This window comes from Tachypleus tridentatus, chromosome 7, assembly GCF_004210375.1.
Source record: "Tachypleus tridentatus isolate NWPU-2018 chromosome 7, ASM421037v1, whole genome shotgun sequence".
NCBI classification, from domain to species: Eukaryota; Metazoa; Arthropoda; class Merostomata; order Xiphosura; family Limulidae; genus Tachypleus; species Tachypleus tridentatus.
Genome location: NC_134831.1, coordinates 30323631 through 30342978, shown reverse-complemented (window position 1 = coordinate 30342978; position 19348 = coordinate 30323631). Strand labels below are relative to the sequence as shown.

General features: G+C 31.9%; 1 protein-coding gene across 2 annotated transcripts in view; it reads left to right on the top strand.

Annotated features, from left to right (window-relative positions):
• The first annotated feature begins 262 nt into the window (after positions 1 to 262).
• Hinfp (Histone H4 transcription factor) overlaps positions 263 to 19348 on the top strand; it is a 43589-nt gene continuing 24503 nt past the window's right edge. Inside the window, exons 1-6 of one of the 2 annotated variants that reach the window (XM_076510907.1) lie at positions 263 to 414; positions 9402 to 9529; positions 9704 to 9865; positions 12665 to 12885; positions 13466 to 13571; positions 16540 to 16692. In XM_076510907.1, the coding sequence (XP_076367022.1) occupies positions 9715 to 9865; positions 12665 to 12885; positions 13466 to 13571; positions 16540 to 16692 (631 nt within the window). In that variant the 5' untranslated portion in view covers positions 263 to 414; positions 9402 to 9529; positions 9704 to 9714. The remainder of the gene's footprint in view (positions 415 to 9401; positions 9530 to 9703; positions 9866 to 12664; positions 12886 to 13465; positions 13572 to 16539; positions 16693 to 19348) is intronic. The other variant, XM_076510906.1, reaches the window with a different exon arrangement.

Sequence of the window (19348 nt, the reverse complement as noted above, 5' to 3'; positions counted from 1 at the left end):
AATTCGCTGGCTCACAACATTTTGTTTTCTTAGCTCCGTACTTTGCTTTGAACGAAATAGTTCTTTATTTAAAAGAAGAAGATTTCATTTTGTCCAGAAATCTTATTTTTCGTCTTATTTGTAATCTTAAAAACCATTTTTACATTTTATAAAACTTTATTTAACACTGAACTTCCCTCTTTTATTCTGATATTTGGAATTTTATATTCATTATTTTTCATAGAAATGAGTTTCATCAGTCCTCTCTTTGTACTTGAATCTTAAATCCAAGATTTCCGCCAAAATTACTATCCCAGCAACCATTGCGGAAACAGTGCTCATTCTGTCAGGCTCTGAAATTTTACGCTATACGAAAATATATATAAAAGTTTTACATTCAAATACGAACAGAAATCTTTATCCAAACCGAAAAAGGTTTGTATTGAACTAATTGTTTTTCTTATTTTATTGGAAATCAAGAGGAGTGTCACAGTTAATTTCACGTTTTACCCTGAGATTTTGGTGAATTTAAAAACAGGAAATTTAAGATTAAAGAGCTCGGTTATATTTTATTTTTCTGGCAGTTATCTAACTTTGCGAAATAACTTAAGTGTACGTTGTAAGCTGGAAAGTGCAAGTAACAATAACTTTGATGGTTTGAATAAGTAACAAAACTAAGTTCAACTTCAAATTTTCGGACGTATTTATTATGTTGTTTATTTATTTAATAAATACGTGTGTGTTATTTTAGTTATTACAGCGATGCCTATAGCCTGATATTATTTGTTTTACCACTGTAAATTAAATTCTAATTTTGACCTTTTATTTTTGATTTATGAATTTTAAATTGGGTCACTTTGCGAAAGTACCAAATAGATTAACGTACATTGTAGGTTGAAAGTAGAAGCTTTATGCCAAAGTATAAAGTTTTCGAGTTTTCTAGAAATTGTACAAATCATATGCTATGAAAGTTACTTGAACTGTTTAAGTGTTACCAAAAACTAAAATTAGTGTTTCTGTGATCTTGCATTTGCAAGTTGAATCTTCGTTTCTTGAATAATGAATAACTATGTAGTGGTTAGATAATACAACAATTAAAAAAGAGGGTACATTTTTATTTTAAGTTCAAAGTTTCTAGTGATCCCCTGTTGTCAGTGTTGAGCATGATCAATGAATCACAAAATGACCATGTAAAACTAAGAATTAGACTATTTTACAGTAAGTAATGAATAGTTTTTCCCTCCAAATGGGTTAAGGGTGCTGACTAGTGATGCAGGAGGTCTGACATTCAAGTAAGTATTGATGATGAACAGGTTCTGTGATTTGCACTAGGGACATTCTAATTACAACAATTAAGACACATTAAAGTTATCTGCATATGTGAAAGATGCTACTGTCCAGTATTGATTTATTTAAAATAATTCTCAAAAGGGCTTAATAGAAAGGGTTTCATTGATGGGATTGGTTAAGATCTCTCAATTTACTTTTTCTTAACAAGAGTAAGATGTGATCTTCAGGTAACCATGGTTACTCACAAGAATGATGAGATAATATCCTCTGCACTACAGTTCAAAATTAATGGGATGAGAGGAAACGTTTAAAATTTTGGAAAGACAAGGTAGGCCCCAGTTAAAAAAAAAAAGTTGTATATATGTTTAATTTATAGCAGTATTTCTCAAATGAGGAGTTGTAAGCAGGTTTTTCAGGTTGTTGTTTTTGTGTTCTTAGTGCATATAAGAAGTGCACATATTACTTTTGTTATGAATTACAGGGTTTTTTTTCCATATGTGAATAAATGGGGGGGGGGGGTTACAAAGACCAAAGCCTGGATGCAAGAGTCAACTGACAAATCTGGCAGAAAAACACTGATCTATAATAAGTAAAAATTAAGTGATTACAAATAGAGCTTGGCAGAATGAGAAAATAGTTTTCTCAGTTTTAAGAATGTAAAATATTAGATATACTAACCTCTCACTTTTTCTTTCATGTTTGGTCTCAGTAGATATGCAGACACATAAGGATAGGAGAGTTGCTTATATTATTCCTATTTGTATTAGGTTGTTTCCTGTGAAATGGTCGACTTTCACTTTGTTGCAGAGTGACTGCGATTAGGATAAGTTGGATACAGTAATTTGACTATATGCTATTCAGTATTGACGATAGTGCTGTGCTTTTCATTTGTGTGTCATGCTAAGTTGTATAATAATTGTTTTTGTGTTTCTTTGAGATTATACAAGACGATGTCTTCAAAAGAATTAAGACTACTTTTTAGTATGAGTTCAAATTGGGAAAAAATGCAGCCAAGGCTGCTAAAACAGCAATTTGGCATTTAAGCAAAGGACTCCTTCTCAACAGTGTCCAGCATTGGTTCCAGAAATTTTGTTCTGGTGATATAACCTTGAGGAAGGCCTCAATCTGTTGTGAATGAATAAAAGTTAAGAGCTGTTGTGAAAGTTAACCCACAAACAACACTTTAGGCACTTGCAGCAGACTTGGAAGCTTTTAGTGCAAATGTTTCTTGTTACCTGGATGCAATCAGAAAGTCTAAAAAAATTGGATAGATGGTTACCATACAAATTGACAGAACGAAAGAAACTGGTTAGGAACAAGATGGAGCATTCTTAAAGTAAATCATTACTTGCAATGAGAAGTGGATTCTCTACAACTGGAAGAGATCAGGACATTGGTTAGATGCAGGTGATACTCCAAAATGTGCCGGAATTGCCTTTGCACACACACACAAATTTATAGTGACAATATGGTGGGCTTCAGAAGGAATTATCCATTACTTCATTCTGCAACTAGGTGAAACAATTGCAGCATGATCTCACTGACAACAAATTGATAAAATTAATCAAAAATTAACCACTGAATAGCCATCATTGGTGAAGAGGCATGGACTGATTCTGCTGCAAGATAACATCAAACCCTGTACCTCACAAATCACCATTGAGAGAATTGAAATATGAAATTTTGGAGCATCCACCATACTCACCTGATGTATTTTCAACTGATTATTAGCTCTTCTGGCACTTAGTGCTGTTTTTCTAGAAAAAAACATTTAGGAATTGGGAAACTATTGTCAAAACATCAGAAGAGTTTATTGTCTCCAAAACATTGGAGATTTATAGAGACGGAATATTTTCATTAGCATTCCATTGGGAGAAAAACCATTGCAGTAAATGGAGCATATTTTGATTAATAAAATTGGTGTGTGCTAAAAATATGACATTTTAGTTTTTATCCAAACAATTGGCTATTTCATGTGAAATGAACTTGTGTAAAAAAGTTATAAAAGTTGAAATTATAGGCTAGTTAGTTTTACTTGTGTTATGGAAAAAATTCTAGTCTTATAAAAGAAGCCTTGTAAAACTGTTTAATATAAAATCATGCATTTAGTAAAGAAATTTACTTTATTTTTCCATTACAATTCAGTAATAACTTTTGCAGCAAACCACTTTTAAGCAGTAATAAGTTTTGTAAAATAAAGTAATTTGGACATGTTGAATTTATTGAATATAACATATTTTCAATAAAATCTGAATCTCTGATACTTTTATCTGTTTCCAGTTAGAACAAAGTAAAATTGAAATATAACTGTTAAAACATAATAAAACTGAAAACAAAACCATTTAACTAAAATGAATGAAACCTCTGAGCTTGTTTGAAGAATACAGCGATTTAAAGTTTGGCTTAACAAAAGTGAGATATTGTCCTAATTCTTGAGCTCCATCAAGCTTTCTCCTTCTGTAAATATTTTAATAAATTAGAAGGAGATTAAAATATTGTTAAGAACTGTAGAACCAGGACACTGAAAATGATATTATTACCAAATGTTTCTCAAATCTTGTAAAAATTATCTCAACTACTAGGGGATTAAGAACCATTTGTTAAGGAACATTGTTTTAACTTTTTTTTGGTGATGAGAAGTGAATTGTATTAGCTTATTTTGTAGTAAACTTGGGGAATGCTAGATAAAAAATAGATAACATAACGGTTTGAGTGCCCTATTGTCAGTAGTAACCTTTAAAATATTTTTATGATATAAACATTGAGTACAAAACAAGACATAATTACATAGGCATATTTTGGTCTCACTGAGAATGTTGAATATATTTTGACTTATTCAATAAAGGATACTAAATTATTGGAAAAAAAAGGTTTAGGAAAGAGCTGCTAGGATGATATCATGAATAAAAGGGTTGTGTTTTAGGGACAGATTAAGGTCACCAATTTTCTCATGAAAATTGAAAGACGACGGATGATCTAGTTACATTTTATTGAGTTGGTACAAGATATCTGATAGAATAAAGGCCTCTTAAATTATATGCTATATTCTAAAAACAATATTAGAGAGCACAAGATTTATAAAGGTCTTTTAAGGTTGTCCATACACATCCTTCAGAAAAGTGAAAAATTAAATGCATCCTTCTTTTCAGGAAATTGTTAATTATTATTCTTTAAACTGTTGTAAGATGTTGACCTCTGCTACTGACAGCAACTCAATCCAAAGCCAATTGCCCTGTTAGAAATAAATTTGTCTTAACTGAAACCTTACCTATCTTTACCAAATATTAAACTTGTGCTCTCATCCTGTTATCCCAAAGTATCAGACAAAGAAATGAAAGGCCTTCCATTGGTTCCATGAATTATTTTATAAATTTCAGTAAGATCATACCCTCTTTCCCCAAGATTACCCTTCCATATTCAAGTTCATCCTATTAAGACCTATGGTCTGTTTTCAGCAACCTGTAACACCAGAACAACTCTTCACTACATCTTCATAAATAGGAGCAACATTGTCATTTGCTTAATCCTCAGACACTAGCTCACTACCTCTTGATCTACCAAAATTGAGAGTGCCTTCATGTTTCTAATATTTCACTTTTAAACTTAGAAGAGATTAATATCTGCACCAGTATTTCCTAAATTGTATGATGTGGTGTTTAGCAGTTTATTAAGTAATTTTTATTTAGTAATGTAAGTTTATTAGCAATTTAATAATTTTTTTAATATTTAAAATTTGATTTATTTTCTTCTTGATACAAAGAATAACAGTAATTTCTGCCTCTTTGGGGGGTTGGGTGCTAGCAGACCTGCCATATGTACATATTTACATGTGCTGCAGAAAATTAGGAAGATTAAGTGTGCAACAAGCAAACTGAAAAGGTTTGGGAAACACTGATCTACATGATTTAGGTAACCACTGTTTTCCAAAAATACTGTTAATATCTTTTAAAAACAAAAGAAAACATTTTGATGTTAACTTATAATGTTCCACAAATTCATGATGACAATAAATGCACTTGTAGATGACTTAAGAAGGTCAGAACATTGTTCTCTACTTTATTTTAATACAAGTTTTAATACCCATGTCAGCCATCTTGAGATATATGTTCAAGGAAAGCCTTTTCATGAGCATTTTTGAAAAACTCTGTTCCTTTTTCTGACATTTTGTTGATTTTGAGTATACTTTTAAAACATTTGTTGTTTTAACATCATCATTCAGCTGTTTACTATTTTTTATTTTTATTAAATCCAAACCTTTACTATTATTGTAAATATTTTATCTTTCAATTTAAATTCCATAAACTTACAAAATTTATGCCTGTTTGTTTTTCATTTGTTTTTAATAAACTAATTACATTTAATGTTTCCAATTCTCCTTTCTCTCTAATCATACCTATTTTGATTTAATGACATTTTAAAAGCACATAGGTCCAAGAAGTCTTGATAAAAATGAAATGGAAACCCTAAACCTGAGCATTTTTGAAAGATGGACCTTTCTTCTTCAGGGGCAAACTGGGAGTGGTAATGTGATTGAATGAGTGATATGTATAGAGGGTGTTTAGTGACATCATGGGGGTTATCCAGTTTTCCAGGAAATGTTTATTTCTCTGTTTTCTGTTGTGAGCGTCTCATTTCTGGTGCAGTTTAGCTCATGGCAAGAGTGTGTATGAAAAGGTGTGAGTGATATTTTAATTTTGAAATGGCTAAATGTATGTGTATTCAAAAATGTGCTTATGTATTTAGGTGAAATAAAGATAACATCTAGAGCAGTGGTTCCCAACCTTTTTTATGCCCCGCACCCCTAAAAAATTTTAATGTTCTCGCACCCTTCACAGTAATTATTTATTTAAGAATAAAGGTGAAGGTGGCCAAAACAAATTTTTATAATTAGTTTTTAATGATATATAAACAAAAATGAAACATTTGGAAAAGAAAAAATATTACAACAAACTAAAAGTTGCATAAACCCCACATGGCCCACAAAAATATAAATTTTCATACATGCATGAAATGAAATTTCTTTGAATTTGAAATGTTCAAATGTTCATAAGCCAATTTTAATTTAATGACTCTTGTTCCTGCTTCTTTCTTACGAGTTTTTCGAAACGCAGCAGTTTGTTGCTGATAGCAGTCTGCAAGTCTGCCTGTGCACCCAAGTGATTTCTAGATTTTGTCTTGATTGACAAAAGGGCACTAAATCCAAACTCGCATAAGTATGTTGTTGCAAATGGGATGAGCACATTTAGTGCTTTTTCACAAAGTCTTGGAAACGTGTCCATTGCTGAACACCAATATTGTTCCAAAGTTTTGCTTTTAAACTGCATTTCAAGAACTCAATTTGTGTGCAGTTCAATAAGATCTTCCTTCAGTTCATCATCATCTGAAATATTATCCAAATTGAAAGAGTATGGATTCATAATCCATTCTTCAGAAGTTTCCAGTTCTCCTCCAAAATATCCATCGAATGACTTTGATAATATTTCCAAATGATCCACAATTTCTTCACACACACATGGAATTAGGGACTTATCCTCACCTACCATTTTTTCCAGTGATGGAAAATTTGAAAGATTCCCTCTTTTAACCCGTTGACATCAAAGATGTAACTTTTCTTTGAAAGCATTTAACTTTTTGTAGCATTTCAATATGTTTGTTTTCCCCTTGAAGAGATACACTCAGGTCATTCATATGAGTGAAAATATCACTCAAATAGGCTAGCATTTGATTGAATTCTTGTGATTCTATTTCTCTGGGCAGATCATGGTCACGTTCCATCAGAAGCGGGTTAAAGCTCTCCCACGTGACAGCCAGCAGACTTCTGTGTGGAAAGGCAAAACTGAATGCTCACTTCCAAAATCTTCACAAAGTAACTTGTAGAGGTGGTGGTTCAGAGCACAACCCTTAATCCAGTTGATGGTCTTCACAGAAGTGTCAAGGACATTTTTCAACTTTGGAGGCAATGTTTTTGATGCCAAAGCATGTCGATGAAGAAAACAGTGAGTTCCTTGCAAGTGCGGAGTCTCTTGTTTCATCAGTGCAAAAACTCCTGATTTATTTCCTAGCATAGCAGGGGCACCATCGGTACACACAGAACCAATAATTTGGATATCTAAATCATATTTTGTAAAGACATCCTTCACACACTGAAAGACATCTTTCTCTTTTTTGGTTGTTTTCAGATGTTCACAGAACAGGAAATCTTCCATTATGGAACCATCATGGACATACCTCACTTGTGCGATGAGTTGACTGCAGTTTGCAACATCAGTTGTTTCATCCAATTGGAGAGAGATTTTCAAGGGACTAGCACTGATATCTGTGATAACTTGGTCCAAGAATGTCCAAACTCAAATCACCAATTCGGTTTTGAATAACATTATTTGATAACAGCACTAATTTAAGCTTGTTTCAGGCTTCTTTTTCCAAAACAGTTGTTGCCATTTTTAATGCACACGGTTTTATCGCCTCTTCTGCAATTGTATGGGGCTTCTTTGATTTGGCTACTTTATACGTCACGTGGTATGCAGCCATCAGCAGTGGTTTGTCAGCAGATATAAAACCTTATTTTGGAAGGGTTGCTCGAGAATTAAAGCGGACCCTTCTACCTTTCAACGATTCAACAGCTGCTCCACCATGCCAGTTGTTGAAGTGTTCCTGCAGCTTAGATGGCTTCAAATTTGCATTTGAAAGGCAGCGTCACAAAGCATGCACTGGGGATTTTGCAGATTCTCAGTTGTTCTGATGCAAGTGAAATCATACTTCACATAATCATCATTCCATTTCCTTTTGTTTGACATAATGAAGTTTTTTTGCACGAACACAGAATCAACACTGCACTGACTACCATAGCATCACGTCTGTGAGACTTTCTAGAACATTCTTAAATATACATCACATAACGTCATCGATTAATTCTGGATACTTCTGGAAGTTTCTTGAGTCACGATGACGTGAATACATAACATAAATAAATAATAGACACTTTAAGACGGCGTTCACAAACATAACCTAATTAGTTGTGCCGAGTATTTAGGTCACATTTACGTTTCATGTGTGTTTGTTTACAATTGTACATTAAGATTTCAGTGTGCCGGTGACGGTAGAAACGATAGTTTATTGTAACAAGGTAAAAAGCTATGTCTGTAATAAGAAATAAAAATCAAATGTAGTTTTTGAATATATAGGACAGTACCCTTAATATAAACAAAAACAAACTGAAATGTTATCTAGCACCACTGGTTGGGAACCACTGATCTAGAGAGTTCAATCACACTACCTCTCCCAGTTTGCCCCTAAAGAAGAAAGGTCTACCCTTCAAAAGCATTTGGGTTATAGGGTTTCTATTTCATTTTTATTTAGAATTAGATGAGGCTTATTTCAAAATTTTGCAAACTTGTCCCACGTTACAGCTTATATCATTGTCCCAACTCATTAATAATAAATCTTGTCTCATGGCTTTGGATTTTAGAATTGGCTTTTTTAAAATAAGAAAAATTGTCTTTTCTTACTTTTACAAGCTGTAACAAAACAGAAAACCTAATCATGCAATGATCACTTTTCAAATCTTCCAGTACTTGAACTATTACAACTGTATTGTCATTAATGGTGATAATAAACCTAAAAGGCATCTTCACAGTTAGCTGCCTTAGTGCTTGATATAGAAAACCATTCAGAGTCACTTCTAGAAATCTCTTCTTTGCTATTGGTCTCCATACAATCCCAGTCAGTGTATGTAAAGTTAGTCTCCTGTAATTATTGGATCATTATTTTTAATTGCAAGAATCCGGATCTCATTATACAATTTATTATTGATTCATCTATCTGATCTGGCAACCTATAACAATTGACATGGTTTTTACTGATTAAAACTTATTGTGGCCTGCAGAAATTCAACCTGTTGATTACCATTTATATAGCTTTGATCCCAACGGGCTGCAGTTCATTATATTAAAAGCTACCACCCTACTTCATATGTCCAGTAAAACAATTGGACTTTAAAGTACTGTGAGTTCATTTGTATTAATTTCAGATTAATACAAATTAAAACCTGATATTAATTTAGAATCTCTTGTATAGAGATATACTCAAAATGTCAGAACAAAGATTTAAACTTGGTTTTTTTAATCATATAGGTAGTTTCTCCTTACCTCTTTCTACTTAAAAAGAACCATGTAGAAAGTTTATCTTGCCCCTTACTACTTTGAAGGATTCCTACAGACATCTGCTCTTTTCCCTTACTTTGAAGGAGTCATTTATAAAGGTATTATATAGTTTTCCTCTTCTCACTTTTTTGGAATCAGAGATTCTGTTCCTCTTCATGACACTTATTTTATCCATGCTAATAATATATATGAAAATTGATTAGAGCATACTTATCTAATATTATTATTTTTGTGTTTGTTTCAACTATTAATGTAATGTGATAATAAAATAGATTCATCCAAAATGAGCAACAAAGAGAAGAGCTTAAACTACGTAAAATTTTCATGGGAAGAACTTCGGCTCCAATGTGAATGGGACAACTGTACTTACGAATATGAAAAAATGACATTATTTTTAGATCACGTTAATGGACATATATTTACATTATCAGAAGGTAAGAAAATATTTCATCTTATTTTACATATCTTTTTTTCTTAGCCAATAAGTTGTACTACAACCACTATTTTATTTAATAGCCGTATTGTCAAAATGTACAATGGATGCATGTGCCGTGATGTAGCACTGCCTGTGGGTCATTTATGACAGCAGTTAGACACATGTCCCATTTTACTTAAGCATGATTTTAAAAGTGAGGTTACATTTGGTGTATTCAATAACTTTAAGCCAAAACAAAAACAAACATCAGTCCATATAAGTGTTAACTTCTATATATAATATTTAACAAAGTTTTTGAAGAATTTAAAATGTTAGCACACGATACATCATCACTTAAGCCATTCCTTATTATTAGTAGCAGTTGTAAAATAGTTATGATAACTGTTTTTAATTGTGAAATAAAAAACATCAGAGCTCCAGGATAGTGAAAAATATGAGGCATATTATTTTTGTTCTAACTTGCTACTTGTCAGGAAATTAGATTATCACTTGCACTGCTGCCATGTGATATGTTGACCATTATCACAAAAATGTCTTATACTTTATACATAGGACTTTTAATGTTTGTTTACGTACGGAAGATGTAATATTAGAACTAAGTCTAAGCAATGTAACAATTGATAAAGGGTATAAACTTAATATCATAGATACAGTTTGTAACAAATATTGTAATAAGTTATGTATATGTAAATAAACTAAGTTACTAGCAACCAAAAATGGAAAATAATAGGTTAATGTGTTTGCTATATGTTTATCATGGTCAACAAAAATAATGTTTTTAGGGAAAATGTGTATTTTTAATGAATTGAAAAATAAAACTAAAGAGTAAAATACATATAGTGCCTTGCAGAGGTATTCATCTCTACCAATAATGTTCCATTTTGATGAAATACAAGTGAACCTTTTTTAAACTAACTTGTTTATATTCAAAACTAATGATCAAATGTAACACTTTTATGTGTGAAAGAGATTGAATGTCAATAACAAATAGCAAAAACGTGAATTAAATTTGCTGAGTTCAAAGGTATTCAGCCCCTTAAATCAGTACTTTGTAGAAGCACCTTTTGCAACAGTTACTGCTGGGTTCTTTTGTTTGTTGTTGTTTTTTTAATAGGTCTCTACCATATGATATTTAAGACATTTTTTTCAGTAATGATTCTTTCTTGCCATTCACCTATACAGGCCACCTTTGTGTAGGTACCAGGATATTGTCAATATATAAACACTGACTTCCATCTCAGACATGAGACTTTAAAAGAGCAAAGTTACTGTTGGCTTCACAATGGAACCCCTAAATAGTTTTCTGCTTGCCCAGCCACTTAATTTGGAAGAGCAGTCTGATCTGGGTAGTGATTAGGTGTTATGAAACACATTCAACCTTTTAATAACAAATTTCACTGTATCCAAAGGGATAACTAGCAACTTTGAAATTTTCTTGTAATCTCCTCCTTATCTATATTTCTTTACTACCGTATTCCTCACTTGTTTGGAAAGTGCCATGAGGTTGGTTTGCCGTCATAAGTTGCAGCTTGAACAGATGCATTTACTCTGAAGTAAAGTTAACCACTTTGATTACACTCACAGAGACCATTACACCCAATTAATGATATTTCAAACTAATGTTCTCCACCTGAACTGATTTACAGTTGCTGTATCAAAGGGTTGAATACTTTTGCAACAGAGAATATTGTAAATGTCTTCTAAATCTTGCATACATAATATCAGCATTTCTTTTTAGCTTTCTCAGTTTGGAGTAGATGGTGTAGATTCTAAATATAAATTGTTAAAAGCAAAATGATGGGTAAGAATAGCAAGTTAGGTCCAAGTGCCATAAAGTAGATTTTTGGAATTCAATTTTGTAAATGGTACCACTGTGTAATGTGATATTTGTACACATACATTTACTCAAGAATAAAACCTTGTATCCTTTATCTTCTGAAAATGGTGGTTTATTTTAGCCCACCAGAACATTTAGAACATATTTCTTTTAATCCTATACACACAAAATTATTGTGCATGTTAAATATGTTTGTGATAATTTTTTAATTTTTATTCAAAGCTGTGCAGCTTTAAGTAATGTTATATGTGAGTGAAATCATTATAAATATCAGGGATTTTAAAACCTAGTGCAAAACAAAAATGTCTAAAAACAGATGTTTCAAGAATGTTGTTTAGTTTTAAAGGAATGACACCATTTTATTCCATGTGGCAGACATGGTGTGTTTTTTGTTTGGGTATGGCTCACATCATTGTATTTTTTTATTACAGTGAAGGGAGGCATTCATTTCACATTATAATTTGGAATATCACTGAACTTCTTTTTACTTAAATTATATAGTATTAAAATATAAATAATAAGTATCAACCAGCTTCACAATTGTAAATACAATATAAATTATATGTGGGGCAAAAGATCTTGTTTAGAATAATAATTGTGCATGTGTATATTCTTGAAGCATGAATATTTCCTATGTCTTGATGTATAGTGTATCTGTTATAATTAATTTTACAAAATTATCAAAGAGTAGAATTTAAATATTCAAAATTGGATTTTTTGATCTGTTGATAATTATAATTGTCAAACAAGCAATTGTATTTTCAGGATTGTGGGAGCAAAGTATTAATGTACTGAGATTTTGATTGTATATTTTAAGACGAGAAAATTAGAATAAAAAGTATTTTAAAAATGTTTTCAGTCATGTTTTTTTAGTTGGCACAACTTTTAATGCACTTAGTTTGAAATTTGAGATAGCATTACTGATTCAAATATTATGTAATTTGTAAATTTTGATCTTAGACTCTGTACAGTGCTGCTGGAGAGATTGTAAAGCAGTGACTTCTAGCACTGGTGAACTTAGAAGACATGTGTTCTTTCATGCTTTTCACACTAAAATCAAATGTTTTGGGCAAAACTTTATAAATCACAAAAAGCTTCCATCTTGCACCTTAGACCATTTAAGCCGTAATGCCATTCCAGAGTTACCAAATAGCTTGAATTGTTGCTGGGAGAATTGTGAGGTAATTTTAAAATTGTTATAAGTGTAATATGAATATTTGATTATTTTGGGTATTTTGCTTGCATGTACACATCTCTATATATTATGGTGAGTTGAGTATAATATATAGAGCAGGCTCGCTTTCAATAGGAGAAAGTGTCGTCAATTAGATTTCATTGGTTGCATATCAGCAGTAATAGTTTTAATGTAAATTATGAAACTATGTGAAGTTTGGTCCCATTTGTGAGCTTCTGAACTTTTGTCAAAAATGTAATTGTATTAAAGCTTCAAATTTGAATTGAAAAGTGTATGATATCATTGTAATTCAAGTTAGGTTTTATGACAAAGAAATTTCAAGTAAAAATAAAGAATAATTATTAGGCTTATTTTTTCAAAGAGTGAAACAAAAAAAAAAAATGGCTGGTTTTATTTTAGGTTCATACAGTTTCTTCTGTTTTGTTTTGTTTTGATCAGAAGTATCATGAAGTTATCTCCATTTTTATAGTTAAAACTTGACCAGTAGAATATTTATGTTAGTAGTAGTTACTCTTGTGATGAACAGAAATGGAATAATTTTATGAAAATGTAATAAATATTTTCAGAATGTTTATGAGAGCCCAGAATGTTTCTACCGCCATGTTGAAGAACATGCAGAGGAATACCCGAGAGGAAATAATCCAAAAGATCCTGTTAAATGTAAATGGCAAGGTGAGTTCAATGATAATAATTTAACCCATCATTTTTCTGCCTTATGCTGTAAGGTACAAAATATTACTACTTTGCAGAGCTAGAAATTAACACAGGAATATTACGAGTTAGTGTTAGCTACAACTTGGAAGACAGAAAGAAAAGATTTCCCAGTGCACATTGTAGAATGAAGATTTGCAGATTCTTACTGTTCAGGTAATAATACTTCTGTGATTCATGCATTTATTTAATCTAGACTGCAAGAATTTGAGTAAGAAGGTTTCTATAACTGCAGTGGCATAGCGGGATTGGTGCAGGGAGGACATTTGCCCCCATGTGTTAGGTTCAGGTGTGCCATGTGTAGCATATACATAATGAGCTATTTCTGTAAAGCAGCTAATTGACTTTCAAAGACCAGATAATCATGACAATGTGGTGAGATAAAGTACCATGTAAGGTTAGAAGTTAGAAAGTAAGAGTATAAAGGGTGGGTGGATGGAGTTAGTACAATTTATAGGGGTGCCAAATTGTGTTTTGCCCCTGTATGACTCTTACTAACAACAGGTGTTTCTCTTTCAGTTAAGTGCATAAACTGTAATTAGTACATTGTCACCACAAATGTTAGGCCTATTGAGTTCTAATGCTTTTCCATCTTTTAGCATGTACAACATAACCTTTAGTAATAAAATACCTTATTCACAACAGGGAGTGATGAAGGTAACTTTAGTTTTTTACTGTTACAGTGGTTGTCCTCCACCACCCAACACATTTTATGAAGTTAGTGCTACTGATTTACATGAACCCTAAGCTTCAATATTTGAATGTACACATTTTAGTTCTAACATCTACTTCAGTTAATGGAAAAGAAAAAAAATGCCTCTTATAAGTTTAACGTAAAAATATTTTTATAAGTTGGAATGGAATCAAAAATAGATAATCATGTGCATGCATCCCATCTTTTGAAAGGCCTTACTGACACTAAAATTCTTACCAGTTTTACCATGCAAAAGAATACTATCCTACTTTTATCACTTAGTATAGAATGGCTATCAGCAAGGAGTTACTATAGGCTTTGTTGATCTAGACCAAAGACCATTGTTACAAGTAATGGAAATAAATTTGGATATTCAAAAATATTCCTAATAAAAGCATGATAGAATATTTATACATGTAAATATGATATATTCATATTAATGAACATGTAATGATTTAATGCATGACTCACTTACCTGCAGTACGTTTACTTTTTTAGACAAGAAACCATCTGTTGTTTTAAGTAGTAATCTCAAATTTGCTAGTGAGTTAAAAAGTAACTTAACCATTTATTAGTGCCTTCAAAATTGGATATGAAGGCTTGCTTTGCAATTTATTTTTTAGAACTAAATGAAAATTCATGGATACTTATTAATTGGTAAGTCTGAATAACTGTTTGTAAAAGTCTTAAGTTTTGTTTTACCCTTAACATCAAACACTAAACAGAAGTTTTTATTTCTTTCTATATATGAAAAATTATTCTAACTTGATTATAGGATACAATTAATTTTATGTGAACACTATTTCCATAATGTTTGTCAATAGATTAGTTTACCTATAATACTTCTTAGAAATATATTTGTAGGCTGTTAGTAGCTGTTGGCTTTTTTAACTCTTTAATATACTAAATAATGATATAGTTTCTATGTAAGTTTTTTTTGAAGTTGTAATGATTACTAAGCAAATGATCAAACTGTAATTTGCTCTGTGTGTGTGTATGCCATTTAGGCTAACACATGCTATATTTATATTAATTGTAAGACCTGTCCAGTATTAATTTACATTGTGTAGTTGTAAGCTTCTGTGTCTGCAGATTTCTTCAACAATTTTAGAGCTAGTGGGAACAGATCTGAGGATCTCCCTGGTGTCCCTGTCGATATGTAGTAGCCTCCTACTCTTATTTATTTGGGATACCAAGGGAAGCTGAAACAGGACCCAGGTAGTCATCCAGGCGTGATAGTGGTCCAGGAGTACATTTGTAGATTTTATGGTCATGTCCACCTCTCTTAATCTTTGGAGCATTATTTTGTTTCAAACCTTATTTCTAACCCCCTCTTACAAACTTGACATGCATATTTAAGTACATTTAGCAGACATTCTTACTGAATTTCAGAGGAGTATGGACACCATTCCCCTTTAGGTTAGCTTTTTGATTATTAAATGGTTTTGAAAGCTACCTAGAAAGTCGCATTGGTATGATGGGACTAGGAGTAAGATTTCAGAATTTTTGAAATGTAATCAAGCATTAGGTTCATGGTGAGCTCCTTTTTTTTAGATTTCTGGAGTTACCACTTTTGGAACTGTGTTGATATTCCTCAAAAGCTAGCAAGGCCAAACATAGTAAACCTGCTATAGTACCACCAGCAAATGTCTTAACATGAATTTTTGGGAAAGTACTGACCCGTTTTGATATAGTTACAGAAGTAATTTGAGATTATAAGGTCTCTGAAACATGAGGGTGCCTTTGAACAACACAAAGGTGCTCCAGTATTTTATGCTAGTCAATCTAAATTGTGTTATAATGATTAAAGTCTATATAAAAATAAGTGGAAATTTACTTTCATTGTAACTTCCTTGAGAGATTAACAATTGGCAGAGAACTACTCTGAAAAAGTCTGAAATTCATTTGAATTTATAACAAGTTTATTAACTTCCACAGATTTCTAGTAAAGTTTAAGTATCAGTAGTTTAGATAATATAGTTCTTGTTTCATTCACTTTCAAAGTATTTCCATCATGCGTGATATGATTGTGTGTATCTTAATCATTGTGATAATAGTTACACTTTTGTATAATTATGAATAAAATAAAATATATTTTCTTATAATTGGAAATTATAATATTTTGTATGTCTTGATTCTATTATATTTTAAAGTAATTATACCTAAATTGTAGACTAGATGGTCAGTTAGTTTAAACTTATAACATGCTTTCAAATTTTCTCTTATTTTGTTCAGAGTGTGATGCAGCTTTTCGTAGTTTGTATAAATTGAAAGAACATCTTCGCTCACACACACAAGAAAGAATTATGGCTTGTCCATATTGTGGTGGAATGTTTTCTTCTCGATCTAAGCTTCAGGACCACATCCACAGACAAGTATCTAACCAAGGTAAAGTTTATTTTAGTGATTAAATTCAAGTGTGGGTCTTTTAATCCCATTGTTATTTTTATTTTTTATTATACTTGAAATATGGTTTATTTATAATTTTGATTAACCATTTATTTTGTGACACTAATGTAATTGACACTCAAAAGCAATTTATTAATCAATATTCACTCAGCTCTACTTGCAATTTTTAATATTTATATAAGGATTTCCTTCAGAGGCAACTATGACTAATTTATATCAATAGATGGCATTGATGCATGAATATGTTACATTGCAGTTAGTAGGCGATCCACTTTAAAGGCAGAACCTGTGTACAATACTGTCCCTATTATGTTGATGAAATCTCACATGACACATATGTAGTGAATTCTTTCTGCCAGAACTTGTATGCTATTACAAACATTTCTCAGCAATTGGTCAAGCTGATGTTTAGGAATGCATACAAACCAATCATAATACTCATGGAAACATAAAACTAGTATCAATAAAAATAGATTGCCACTAATAAACAGCATAGTCAGATTACTAATCCTCAAGTTTAATAGTGGTCTACAGAGAATTGTAATTTTTATATTTTTGGTTTCATAGCATTGTGATCTCTATTATCTGAAGTATAAGTTTGGCTTTTATAGAATGTGTAGTGTGTATTGTTCTTTATGGTAGATATACTTCAATGAAAGTAAATATTATACCATACAACTAAGTTTATGGTACTGAATCTGAATTCTTATGACAAATTATTTCTGCTGAGTGTGCTATAAATAAATGAAAACTAAAAACTAATTATTTTCTGATGTTTAGTTATGTCAGTCTATATGACTTAACTTGCACAGAAAAGACCATTCATACATTTCAAATACAATAAACCTGTATTTCAAGATAGACCTTATAAATTCGAAAGATATTGCCTGGTAAGCAATTATCAGCAGAGTTTGTTACCATGTAGAAAATGAAACCTACATTCATAGTTCTTTCTTGGCTGTATTCGTACATGCTACTTTCTAAATTTTGGGTTTTGTGCAATAAAAATCACCATTTTTTACTTTGCATAGATATTTACAATGTAAAAGAGCCATCTTTGTCTGCTTAGTGAGATCACTTGATTGTTTATCGGTTTTATTTTACATATTACAGAAATGCTATCATCTCTGTGAAATACCACATTCTACAGAGAATCAGGTCAAGTAATCTACCTAAGGCAAACTACATTGTCTGCACAGTGGTGAACCTCTGGAAACCAATAGTATTGTAGATAAATATAAAAATATCAATCTGCAAGAGATATATAAAACTGCACTTCTTGAGAACTAAACACTTGGCAAACAACACATAATTACAATTACTTTAAAATGAAAGAATATTCATAACTATGTAATAAGTTGTTTTATAAAAACCCCTTGCTACCTTTTTGTGAAAATTTCAATGGTGACAATGTTTAAGATATCTTCAACGTGTGTGAACTGAAGATTAATATAAAACTAAAATCACGTGTAAAATCTTTACACATAAATATTTTATATAACTGTGTAAAATAAAACAATTACATTATACATGTAAAAACGGTTCATTTGGGTTGAGAAAGTTTTTTTACGTAGAGGAGCGGATAACGTTTTGACCATGTGGTCAGCCTCCGGTCAGTTACCTCTTCCTTTCTTTGTGAACCTGATGATGACCAAAGAGGTCAAAACGTTGTTCGCTCATCTACGTAAAATATTTTCTCAACCCAAATGAGCCATTTTTACATATATATTTTTCTCTGCAAGTGGGTTTTCTCGACATAATTGAAAAAAAAATTACATTAATAAATCATTATATATATAGCAATTTACAAGATGTCTTTTGCTTTCATGACCATTAACTGAAAAATAAGTGGTCCTATACCAAAGGAGTTTCTGCCTATTTTAAATCAATGTGCAAAACTTGGCATGTGACTGTCTTAATGATAAGGGTTATATGTCTCTACCCTAACAGGCAAAGAAATGCTCCAGAATACATGAAACACAATGTTGGAAGAAACAATTACAAATACCTGTTATTTAGAATATTTTTGTGGTAAATAAGGAAGTTTCTAGGAAAAGCCCAACTGACATCCCAAAACTAGTTAAGTTCAAAACTGATTGAAAGTTGGGAAAGTTGCAGTTTTTATGTGATTATTTTTTAATTCAAACTATTTATAATAATGCAACAAAACAACTGCAAAGCATTGAAAATATTTGTAAACTATTAGGTCATCCGTTAAGTAATGTTTAATATTAGGTTTAAAGGAGAGAAAGGATATCAAATGCTTTTAATGTTATTTAATAATGTATATTCCATTATTATTCCCCTTGGTGTGGATTCCTGTACGTGGTGAGGGGACCTCCCAGGGAAGGTTCTGTTCTTTCAGTTTACCTCCTCTGGGATCTAAACATCCACCCATGTGTTTGCCGTGCATGGCAACCCATGAAGGGGAAGATAGGATCCTGGTGGTTGAGGGGTCTAACCCTAATATACCACTTTGGCCTTAAATTCCTGTAGACTGGCAGCCTTGGGGTGGCCTCACTTTGGTCAGTAGGCTGATCCACTCAGGGTAGGGTCAACCAAGCACCAGTGTTGGATGCTCTCAACATGTGTTGTGGACATTGTATTAGATGCTGGTGTTTGGGTATAGTGCTCA